Raw genomic sequence first — 12900 nt, forward strand, 5'->3', positions numbered from 1 at the left:
GTGGAGTCAGTGATTGAAAGGCACACACTGTATTATTTCTATTCTGACAAATTCTTTTTTTTAATATATTTTGGTTAATATTTATATTGTTATACAATGTATATTTCTTATAGATTTTTCAGAATTTTTTTCAATGATAAAGAAGAAATAAGACTCACCTATAAATAAACTATCAGATACGATAATTGCTGACATTTTGGTGTCTCATTCTATCAATTCAATGCATGTGCATCTGACTACTATTGCTTGAACAGTGTGATTTATTAAAGTATCACACTCTGTTCTGGTTTATTCAAAGACAGTCTCATCAGAAAGACATTGATTAAAATGTAATAATAAGCACAAAGCTTAGTATATCACTGCATGAATATTATTGAGATAAAAAGCTTACCAGTTCCCTTCAACAAATTATCAAAGTATAAAAATTACTGTTTAAAAATTATTTTCTGCCCTGGCTGGTGTGGCTCAGTGGATTGAGCACCACCCTGAGAACCAAAGGGTTGCAGGTTCAATTCCCAGTCAGGGCACATGCCTGGGTTGCAGGTCAGGTCCCCAGTTGGGGGTACACAAGAGACAACCACACATTGATGTTTCTCTCCCTCTCTTTCTCCCTCCCTTCCCCTCTCTCTAAAATAAATAAATAAAATCTTTTTTAAAAATTATTTTCCTGGTATCATAATTCCCCAGATCTTAAATTGGCAGAGAAGCACATCACTTCCAAGCCTGTCACTTTACACATTCTACAATTGAAGGCCCCATGAGGCACCTGATGGAGTGCACTCTGTGTTAAATTTGAGCCTGCTCAGAGACCAAGAGGGCAGGAGTCTTCTCTGGGCCTTAAGGTTACAAGCTGGCCAACCCAGCTTTGCGTTCATGGACCTGGAGGCCAGCACAAGAATGTCTTGGCAATAGGGCTAGTTAACCCAGGGTTGCACTGAACATTGTGGAAAGTTCTGGGACGGTGGGGGATTTGAAGTTAATCACAGGACAAATGTCAATAAACTCTTCAAGTGTTGGGAGATTAACCTATGTGGCCATTCATTAAGAATTAAGGGTTGAGGGGGAAAAAGATTAATGTCATGGGCTTCCTTGCAATCAAGCAGGTGTGACAAGAGGGGGAGCAGGCAACTTTTAACCAGGAAGCTGTGTTCAAAAGTGAAAGAAGCTGAAGATAAGATAGAGTGAGGACCAAAAAAGCAGTTGGACATGAGGGCCGGATTTCTCTCAGGGAAACACCCTGCTCTCCAAGTTGTAACTGGATGTTTGTGTTCACTGGTGACTCAGGTAGCACTAGTCATACTTCTGGATTTAAGGGAGCCACATTATCAGGAAAGAAATTTAGTACTGCACTCTTGATTTATTTCTAACATTGAAATTTCTCCTTGGCTTCCAGCACCGAATGGATTTTCTTCAGCTGATGATTAACTCCCAGAATTCCAAAGAAACAGATTCCCATAAAGGTAAACAAATTCTGCTTCAGAAGGCCAGTAATAGGAAGGTTCAGGCATAGGCATTGGTTCTGAAAATGTGCATAAAGTTTTCTATGCAGATAAGAATTTCTGCCAAATTGAAAAATGACAAATGCTCAGATATAAATGGTAGACAGAGGCACTTTCTAGAAGCATAGGGGCACAAATTTGTTCAAAGCTTTAAGGGCACCATAAACAAGAATTTTTTACCCAGAAGTCAGTCTGTGGTCTGTGGATCATTTACATCAGAACCTCCAGAGAGCTTGTTTCCAATGTCTGTTCTATGGCCTCACCATACCCCCTGACTCAGAATTTCTGCCTGGAAATTTGCATTAAGACTTTATCACATTAGGAAGCACATTGCTCCAGTGTGGGTAACCTTAACTTGGAATACTTCATTGAAATTGTGCTCACTAGCTTAATTGTCAAGTTTTTATTTTTCCCTTGAATTAATAACTTTTCAGAAGCCTTTGAGATTAAATATTCTGTTCCTCTTCAAACGTCCACCTACTAGTTTTATTATCCATTATTGGATTTTGACTGAAATCATTATTACTGATGGTTGTAAAATGATGACTTTCTAATTCCATCATTTATTCTACATTTATGAATTGATGTTTCATTGTAAGGAAGAGCATACCATTCTTATTTATTTATATCAACATGAACTCATATATTACAAATTTACTCTCTCTCCCTTTTTAAGATTCTTTTTATTTTTAAATAGAGGGGAAAGGATAGAGAAAAAGACAGAGAGAAGCATCAATGTGTGTTTGCCTCTTGCACGCCCCCAACTGGGGACCTGGCGTGCAACCCAGGCATGTGCCCTGACTGGGAATCGAAGCGGTAACCCTTTAGTTTGCAGGTCAGTTCTCAATCCACTGAGCCACACCAGCCAGGGCACAAATTTACTCTCTTAAATAATTCTTTTTCTTTTTTGATGGTCAAATTTTCTCAGATTTGTCCATTGGAGTCCTTTTAAGTGGACTCTGGGTTACTTCTTTCTTTTTAATTTTTAATTTTTCCAATAGACTATTTTTTTTAGGATAGTTTTAGGTTCACAGCAGAACTGGGTGGATGGCACAGAGATTTTCAATATACCTCCTCCCCCTACCTATACACAGTTTACCAGACTATCAAAGTCCCTCACAGGTGTGGATCATTTATTACAATCAGTGAACCTGAATTAAGACATGATTATCACACAAAATCCATAGTTTACATTAAGGTTCACTCTTGGTGTTATACATTCTAGGGTTCTGACAAATGAATAATGACATATACCAACCATTATAGTATACAGAGTATCCTGCATCATTTTTACCTATCTTTGTGTGTGTGCACATCCTTGCTTTCTGGTGAAAGAGAATTCTAGGTTTCTCTATTTCCCCTGATCAGCCCTCAAATCAGTCATTTCTCAAGGAGCCTTGGTTTATTTTAGTGATAAGTGATATTTAGAAACCAACATCTGTGATCTTGGAGTGCTCATTCCTATTAGGGTTATTTTGCTTCTAGATCAACTTAGTGGACAAACCTAAGAACATCAATATATTTACAGAGGTCTGATAAACTAAATATTTCTATATATACCCATAACCAGACCAGTGATGTAATTATATTCTCTCCCCAACTCTTTCTCTCTCAAAATTCTGACTTATAATTTATTTCCATAATATAAATAATGCCATTATGGTTAATCTTACTTTTTAGGATGTTCAATAACCATTTTTTAAATTTTTAAATCATTTTTATTGTTATTCTATTACAGTTGTCTCAATTTTTTCCCCTTTGCCCTCCTCCACCCATCCCACCCCCAACTCCCACAGTCAATTCCCACGCTGTTGTTCATGTTTGTGGGTCATTCATACATGTTCTTTTCTAGTCCCTTCCCCTTCTTTCTACCATTATCCTCCTCCTCCAGCCCCTCTGGTTTTTTTCAGTCTGACCCATGTTTCCTTGCCTGTTCTATTTTGTTTGTTAGTCTATTTTGTTCATTAGATTCCTGTTATAGGTGAGATCATATAGTATCTGTTTCTCACCAACTGGCTTGTTTCTCTTAGTATAATATTCTTCATTTCCATCCATGCTGTTGCAGAAGGTAGGCTCCCTGTTTAGGTCCACTGATCTATGTGTCTGTTTTTATGCCAGCACCATGCTATTTTAATTACTATAGTCTTGTAGTATAGTTTGATATTAGGTAGTGTGATACCTCCAACTTTATTGTTTCCCCTCCAACTTTGTTGTTTCCCAAGATTGCTGTGGCTATTCGGGGTCTTTTATGGTTTCATGTAAATTTTTGGATTTTTTGTTCTAGTTCTGCAAATCATTACATCTCTTGACAGTCCATATTGTGATTCAGTAGTTTCAGGTGGGATTTGAAGTTCTGCATTTCTAATAACCTTTCAGATACTGCTGATGGTGCTGGTACATGATGATACATAGAGTAACCATATTTTATGTGTAGCCCAATATTGTTCTCTTCAGTTTCTGTAAACATGTTTGGATGAAAGATCCTTTAATTTTCCCCTGCATAACCCTTAGTTTAAAGTCTCTCAAAATTTTTCCAGGTTTATTTTATCTAGAGTAATTTAAATTTTTCCTGGGGGTAGGATCCTATCCCAAATTACTTATAGCTAAACTGTTTTTAGGATTCTGCAACAAACATGCTAATGGAACTGTGCACATTCACAGAAATACTGTATCTTGAAATTACACAGCAATGTGTGGAGAGGGTGGCATAGCCAGATGCATATGGTCAAGAATAGTATAGACCTTGTGAAAAACTAGGTTAAAATTTTTTTTGCCTTTTTCTGGCTGTGTAACATACACATCAGAGTGCAAAACACTTCCAATAAAGTTGAATTGCTATTCCAATTTTTTTCATAGGGGTTTGGGAGTTTTATTTGGACCTCTCATTATCTAAACTGTGATGTTGTACATTGACCTTCTTTATAAAATATCTTTTTTTCTCCTTTTAGCTCTGTCTGATCTGGAACTTGTGGCACAATCTATTATCTTTATTTTTGCTGGATATGAGACCACTAGCACTTCTCTCTCCTTCCTTATGTATCTATTGGCCAGTCACCCTGATGTGCAGCAGAAACTGCAGGAGGAGATTGATGCCACATTTCCCAATAAGGTGAGTGGGTGACACCTGGAGCAGTAGGGAGAAAGTGAAACCTTAGCAAGAATGCCTCCTCACCACTTCCTAGGAGAATTTTTGCAAAGAGCATAAGCACCAATTCTTTTACCAGTGCTATCTAGGAAGGATGTAAAGAGACAAAAACAAAGAAATATAGGTAATGTGTGCCATTCACAGGTATATAAGATCTTTGAAAAAAGCATTGCTCCTGCTATGTCAGTTATCTGTTATCACAATAATGCCAAGTGAAAATCAAAAACTCTAGTGGCAATTAACAATAAACACTTATTGTTCAAGTGTCTGGATAGTTATCTCTATTGATATTGGCTGGACTTACTTTGGTCTGGCTCTTGGCTGATCTAGAATGGCCATAGCTAAGCCAGTTGGACTGATTTAGCTCCACGCATTCTCCATATGTCTCCCCTACTCCAGACAACTAGCATGAGTGTGTTCTTCTCAGGTGATGGCAGAAGGAAAGAGCAAGAAGCCCAACTATATGGGTGCCTTTTGAAACTCTGCTTGCATCACACTTAGCCACATTCCACTGGTTCAACGCATGCCAGATGGCCAACCCCAGCATCATAATGTGAGAGGACAAAATTAGATGACTAAGGTCATGGACACAGGTTGAGGTGGATAACTGGCACCATTACTGCAATCTACCACTCTGAGGAAACTTTGCATTGTAGGAGAAGCCAAGTATACAGGAAAGAACATAGGGTAGGGAATGGAAGACATGAGTTTGGGTCCAGACTGTGGTTTTGGACAGGTCTTAAGACGTTTCTGTGTTATAGGTCCTTCAGATATAAGGCAAAAGATGCATTTTAGAGTCCAACTAAATTAGATTATCTTTTTTCTCTGGGTAAGCCTATATTGGGATTCATTTTATTGCAGGAAGATGAAAAGGTCACTAAGAGACAGAGACTAGCGAAAGCATTATGTTCTCCCCTTTTTATAATAATAATTACAATGATAGCAGCAACAACACTATAGCTATATACTTCTTACTGTGCCTTATAAATTTATATTTATAAATGAGTTTAATATTTTAAAGTATTACATATTAAAAATAGAAACAGACTCTTAGAGAACAGACTGGCAGCTGTTAGAGGGGAGGGGAGTTGGGGGTCTGAGTGAAAAAGGTAAAGCAATTAAGAAAAAAAAACTTCATACACACAGACAACAGCATGGTGATTACTGGAGGGCAAGGGGGAGTGGGAGAGGTAGAAGGCATTATAGGGGCAGTAAATGGTGATGGAAGGAGACTGGACTTGGGGTGGTCCACAAACAATAAAATATACAGATGCTATATTATAGAATTATACACCTGAAACCTACATAATTTCATTAAGCAATATCATGCAGTAAATTTAATTTTTAAAAGTATGTATTAGGACAAAGTTAAGTCATGCCACAGCTACAGATTAGTCCCCAATTCTCGGTGGCTTAACATAGCAAAGGATTATTTCCAAGTGGCATTAAATATGTACAACAACAGATTGTAAGAGGAGGATGGGAGTGGGAGTCTATCCTCCACGTAGTTGCTTGAAAATATAAGCTAAAAAGGCTCCACATTCTTATAACTTCACTCTCTGGAACACAAGGCCTTCATGTCATTGAGGAATGAAGAGCTAGAGTGTTGCTCACTAGATATTCATATGTTTTGACCCTGAACTGACATATGTCAATTCAGTTCACAGCCCATTCTTGAAGCAGATTTTCTCTAACTTCAGATGGGCTGGGAGATGTGGGGACTACATGGGTATTGGGTGAGCAGTGAATATCTCTGCCACACAATCCTAAGAAGTGTCAACTCTAATTATCTCCATGTAGCATATCAGAAAAACTGAGTTATGGAGAGGTGAAATAACTTTCATACACTAGTCATATAGCTAGTGATGAAGAAGCCACTTGCCAAACCTTTAACCTCTACAATATTGCCTCTTCAGTATAACATCAAGTGATAACTACATATTGCCCACACAGTTTTCAAATATCTGACAAAACTGGAATTCTTTGTGGTATGAAGAGACTGGCCTCTGGTGCTGGAGAGTCTTGTTTGAGGTCTTCACAGCTTCCAGTCAACCCCTGAGGCAACAATGAGGAGACTATTCCAGCAAGCAGCAAGGGCTGAGTGGGGTTCCACCTTTTTATAACTTTCACTAGAATGAAATTGTGTGCCCTGGTAGCTAGCATCCAGTTCTACCCTTCTTTTGCCATATTTAGTTTAGAAAGGAACTTGTTTCTTTCCAAATTATTCATACTTTCTATACAATATAGTGTTTATCTCCAAATTTTACATATAAAATCTAAAGAGTTAGCAAGCAGGATTTTTCAACTAAAAAACTTTGTCAGATAGGGATTTTGCTCTTTTACACATTCTCTTTCCTTGGTACAGAAGTGTGGCCTCTCTTTTGAAGGGTATGTTGACTTTGGCATATTTTAGTTAAGACTAAGGGTCAAAGCCTCTAGTCACATTTGTTCACATGAGGTGGAAAAATTACTACATGGTAATGTGAGGGATTTCAGGTCCTGTTAAGAGAATTGCCCAAATATAGACATAACTACTCCACACAACTCAATGGGCCATTAAGCAGGTCAAGGGACATGACAGATATTAAAATGACTGTAAATCCTAAGGCCCTTTACCAAAATAAGATATTCTTTGGGGCTTCTAATGTTCCTGTAGAACTGCATAGACTGAATCAAAAGTTGATACCAAATCTTAATCTATCAAACTTGTTTCTTTCTTCCCAGGCACCTCCCACCTATGATGGCCTGGTCCAGATGGAGTATCTTGACATGGTGTTGAATGAATCTCTCAGATTATTTCCCATTGCTGGTAGAATTGAGAGGGCCTGTAAGAAGGATGTGGAAATCAATGGGGTGTTCTTTCCCAAAGGGACAGTGGTGATGGTGCCAAATTTTGTTCTTCACCGAGACCCAGAGTACTGGTCAGAGCCAGAGGAGTTCCGTCCTGAAAGGTACTGGGCCCCTGGGAAAGGGAACCCTCCCTGATCCAGGCTGGGTGGGGATATTCTAATGTCTGTTAGTACAGATGACAAATGTATGGTCATATAATCATTTATATGTACATCTTTATTTTTAGATATTTGTTTTTCTTATTACAAGAGTGATCATTGTTCGTTGTCAAAATTTTACAAATTCAGACTCAAGAAAATTGTGTTTGCCCATAGTCCTAATACCTTATGATAGGTTTCATTAATAATGTGATGTATATCATTAACATTTTTCTAAGCACATATAGATTTTTTAAAACTAAAGTAATATATTTTTATTTTGAACTGCTTTATTTAACAGTAAACTATAAACAATGTTCTATTATATATAACCATCATATATAGTATATATACACACACACATATACTATATATATATATATAATATATGTGTATGTATATATATGACTGTATGCATATACCATAAACTACTTAACCATTATCTGATTTTAGAAATACAGGCTTTTAAAAATTTCTTTAAGTTTTTCTGTTTTCTTTAGCTGTCTGAATCTACCACCAATGTTCCCATATTCTGTTTATTTCTCATTAGCTGCTATTCCTTTAACATTATTGGGAAAGTGCAGGCTGACAACCTGAGAGGTTTTCATCCCTGATGGTTTAAGCAACCTCACCGAGGACAGAGTTGAACACAGGTCCCTGGTGCCGTCTTTGGCTGCAGTCCTGTGTCAGCTTCCTTCTACTCTCAGGATTTGGTGACTTCCAAAGGAAGTCATCTGCTCTCTTGACATCTGAGATACTCCCCCTAAGGTGGTTGTTAGCATGTTCTTTTGGAAATTCAGATCCAGGTTCTGGCTTTGTGCACAGCCTGAACTCTGGAAAGAGCTGATGTTTCCCATGTATTGTATTGGTAAGCAGAATTGAAATGAACTATTGGGAGCCGTAGCTGGGATCTAGACTTTCATTACCCTCACTATAATGTCCCTCATGCTAGGGACCTTGTCTCATTTGCCACAATGTTCTTAGTTCTAGTTTAATGTCTACATACAGTACTTGTAGGAAGAAATTAGAGATGACCAAATCCTCCGTTTTCTGGACCAGGGGCCTCTGTGGTTCCGCCAAGCTCAGCAGTTTCCCCCCTGTACCCTCATGAGCATGAAACCAGAGATCACTGGCTGTATTTCTCTTTGATTGCTCAGTCATCACCAGACAGTAAGTGCTTACTGTTTTAGGAAGTGGGCAGGGCAGTTAGAAATCCAAATGTTAAAAATGCCTATTAAGTAGAATGTTTGACATTTACACAAATACTTGTGTATTTGACATATAAAAAGCATTTTTATATGTCATGTAAAAATATGACAAATACTTGTGTCCATGGAATACTTCTAATGCATCTATGTGTACCCATCACCTGCCTTACAGCCATCAACCTACATTCACTGCCCCATCCACATGCCCCTTCTCCCATTTGCCTGACTCCCATATTATTTTAAGGCACACCATCTATAAATATTCCAATGTTCTCCAAAATATAAGAATCTTTTAAAAATACATAATCAGCTTTTCACAATGGCAGTGTCATAGCCAATGAGCTTTAGCCGAGACAAGATTATTGCTAACTGAAAACATTTCCCAGTACCCTGCCATGACGATTTGAAATACAGTCAGCACTGGCAATTTTTGACAATCTCTATGGAGACTGAATTAAATAAATAAATAAATAAATAAATAAATAAAACACAATGTCGTAATCACTTTTCCAAATACTCATTTCTTTCCTTAATATAATCAAATGTTGATAAATCAAATTTGATTAAAATACAGATCTAACCTTCAAGTAATTTATAGCCTAGTGGAACTGATATACGAGGAAACCAGTGATTACACTAGAGTAGAGGGGCATCAAAATCCATGTAAGTCATCTGATTTAAGCCATTCAACGGGACAGAGAGGGACGTAAGAGGAGAGTTGAGAGAAGAGGAGGGGAGGTAAAGGGGGGGGAGAAAGGAAAGGGAAGGAAAGGGAAGGAAAAAATAAAAATTTAACTAATGGAAGATATGACTCCTGCTTCCTTCCCACATGAGCATGTGACCAACATGAGTTTGATGAAGGCAGGAGCCTACTTTTCCTTTAATTACTCATTTCCTATTGCCTTTCAGAATGTGAACATCCCAGCACCCTGAATGTAATTTAGTGTTTAAAGATAAATTTTCCTTTAAACAGCATTCATGTCATCTCTTCAATCAGACTGAAATCTCCTACAGGGCAAGGGGAATGGAGAGTATCTGTAGTTTACACCTCTCACAGCAAATAACCATAGCAGGATCTCACTGCCTAGCCCACAGAAGTAGCCTGTATACTACTGGTTGAGGGCCCTAAGTGAGAACTTCCAACATGTAGCTCTGTGGTGTTTATGTTTCAATAATTGTTTTCACCTACTCTCTTGGAACCAGGTTCAGTAAGACGAACAAGGACAGCATAAATCCTTACATATACATGCCCTTTGGAAGTGGACCCCGAAACTGCATTGGCATGAGGTTTGCTCTCATAAACATGAAAGTTGCTATCGTCAGAGTCCTGCAAAACTTCTCCTTCAAACCTTGCAAAGAAACACAGGTAAGATACTTAACCCATTACCACTCTGCATAAATAATGCTTGACTAAGAGTTTTTACTAAATTGAGATATATATGTATACATGTATATTCAATATATGTATATGTACATATATATACACACACATATATAATACATGAGTGTGCTCATTCATTGTTTAATAATTTGTTCTGTTGGCCAGAGAATCTGTTTGGAATCACCTGTGACCTTTAAGATCCCATTAGTCTGGAGCGCTAAGTCTGTGATTTATAAATACCCAACTAAAAAGGCCGTCTAGAGTTAATGCAATTAGTGTGACATGATGATGGAGAGTCCTTTGAGAAAAGTTTTAAATTTGATCTCAAGTCCACTGGAAGGAAGGGAAAGCACTGTGTACAGCCATGAGTGCAATGATAATAGTGGGTCATGACTTCTGAACACTGCTCTTCTCCACCAGAAGTTACAGAAGCTCTTGTGATAGTGGTCTCACTCCCTGGCTGTACAATGAAATCAGCAGGGAGCTTTAAAAAATTCTATGCCTAGATCATCTCAGATTCTAAAATAATCCATCCTGTGTGGCTTTAAAAGCACCCCTTTGGTTCTCATGTGCAGCTGAGGTTGAGAATCAATGATTAAAGCATTTTTGCCTGATGTGGAGAACTCTTGACAGTCCAGGGCCATCTGGCTACTTGAACCCTACTTCTGGGAGCCCTGCTGCAATCATGTTGGGGTTGTTTACACATTAATAAGAGCTCTGTGATGTTCCTGCTCTCCTCCCCATTCTGTTCTCATCCTTTGAGTCCTAATTCACACTGAAAACCCCTCCAGAAGCCTTCCCCATGCAGTCCAGAGCCCATTCTTTCCTCTGCTCTACTGTTGCTATTGCAGGCTGGTATCATCAGCCATACCATCTAACCTAATTCTTTCTCATTAAACTATCCAGCTTGGTTCTTTGCGTTTTCTTTGTACCTAAGAATGTCTTTAACTCCAGCACCTCATTTAATTCCTTTTATACATTCCCATGCAGGAAATGCTTAAAGGATTTTTGTTTTTTGCAGTTGGTTTGGAGATTTGGATACAAATCTTAAGTGATTTAATCTGAAAGATTAACAGATAACATTTGCAGTGTGTATTTTCTATGTGTGTTGGTCTGTGTACAGGAGAAATATATACTTTCCATTTGAAATTATAAAATAGAAAGATTTTACATTAGTAGAAAGGTCTGGAATCTCTCCTGAGGACCATAGTTGCCACCTGTGAAGAACATATAGAATAGTTTCCATTGACTCATGTCAGGCAAAACCCTATAAAGCGGCTTATTTCTTGGACTCATACATTTATTAGGCAGATCCTTTCCTCAGTAGGCTCTGTCAGAGAAGAAGAGAAGGATGGAGATGGTTTTCATCTTATTTGTGGCTTTGGACAACTGTGTAGCAGTCCTATAGGTGTATACAAATAGGGGACTCAGCCCTAAAGGGCAGTGGGCCTCAGGCACACCTGGGGTGGGGCAGACACTCCCTGCGAGCTCCCAGTCATCGATGGCTCATGCTTCTCACCCTTCGTGGCAATTTTTGTGCATCTTCAGTCAAATAAGATCAGAAGGTTACCATGCTGGTGGCTCCCCCAACACTGAGGTAGTGACTGCATGAGAATAGAGCTAAAAAATTAGTCAAAACACTATATAGGTATTCAAAAGTTCACCATTTATACTACACTTGGAAGCCAGGAGATGTTAAAAAACAGGCACAATGCTTCACAAAGAGCTTTTCCCATATTGAACTGAAAGGATTCCACTGGGAGAGGTAACTGACTCTTTAGAAGTCAAGGATGATTCAAATAATTAAAATGTATAATATATATTCAGGATGACCTTGCAAGTTTCAGCATGCACAAAATTTATACTGTATGGTTTTTCCAAATAGTTTGCCATATGCCTAAGAATCTGGTTTAAATTTTTAAAAATCCACTATTTTGCTTAACATTTAAACCAAAAACAAACATAAACTAAAATGATTTTGTCTCTGGCCTGGTACAGAATAGGTGCTGTACTGATATTTTCTTGAATGACCAGTCTTGAGACAGCTTACCATATAAGTACAAAGAATCAAAGATATATTATGCTAAAAGTAACTTTCATATGTTTGTAAAGCATTATTGTCCTCAGTGTACCTCATCTACTTTGCTTCTGTTGTTGACAGTGCTTCATTAACTGGTTTTCATATACTTGTTTAACATTTGCAGATCCCTCTGAAAATAGTGGCTCAAGGAATTATTCAACCACAAAAACCCATTGTTCTAATGGCTGAGTTGAGAGATGGACTGTAAGTGGAGCCTGAGTTTCCCTAAGGACTTACACCCTGTTCTCAAGGGAGCTGTATCCCCTCACACCAGCGATCTCAGTGTGCTTTGTGAATAAAACCCGGAAATGAAGATGGGCGTAACCTCCTGTGCTTGATAAATAACTAGGGATTCTGTACATTCATTTAGCTTTCTCAGTGTCTATACAGAGTATTTTATATTGTGTAATATAAAGAAGGTGACTAAATAAATGCCAGATATGGAGGCCTGGCTTATCGGGTTCTTATTATACTGTATTCATCCACCCCCACTTAGTACTATTAACTCTTCCTTAGCACTAATCAAGAATACAAATTTCTCTACAATTTTATCAACAAACTAATGAAAACAAGAATTAATTGTAGTAATAGCAGTAGTGA

General features: G+C 38.1%; 1 protein-coding gene and 1 non-coding gene across 2 annotated transcripts in view; both read left to right on the plus strand.

Annotated features, from left to right (window-relative positions):
• The window catches only part of LOC150008970 (cytochrome P450 3A12-like), a 42704-nt gene extending 29959 nt beyond the window's left edge, over positions 1 to 12745 (plus strand). The window contains exons 9-13 of the mRNA XM_090276690.1: positions 1394 to 1460; positions 4448 to 4608; positions 7369 to 7595; positions 10043 to 10205; positions 12425 to 12745. Coding sequence (XP_090132816.1) covers positions 1394 to 1460; positions 4448 to 4608; positions 7369 to 7595; positions 10043 to 10205; positions 12425 to 12508 — 702 coding nt within the window. The 3' untranslated portion in view covers positions 12509 to 12745. The remainder of the gene's footprint in view (positions 1 to 1393; positions 1461 to 4447; positions 4609 to 7368; positions 7596 to 10042; positions 10206 to 12424) is intronic.
• On the plus strand, positions 9148 to 9288 carry LOC150008971 (U4 spliceosomal RNA). Its single transcript, XR_016511524.1, has one exon. It is a non-coding gene; the product is annotated as a U4 spliceosomal RNA (small nuclear RNA).
• Positions 12746 to 12900: the final 155 nt, after the last annotated feature.

The sequence above is a fragment of the Furipterus horrens genome, unplaced genomic scaffold (assembly GCF_987537825.1).
Source record: "Furipterus horrens unplaced genomic scaffold, mFurHor1.1.pri manual_scaffold_5, whole genome shotgun sequence".
Taxonomy (NCBI): Eukaryota; Metazoa; Chordata; class Mammalia; order Chiroptera; family Furipteridae; genus Furipterus; species Furipterus horrens.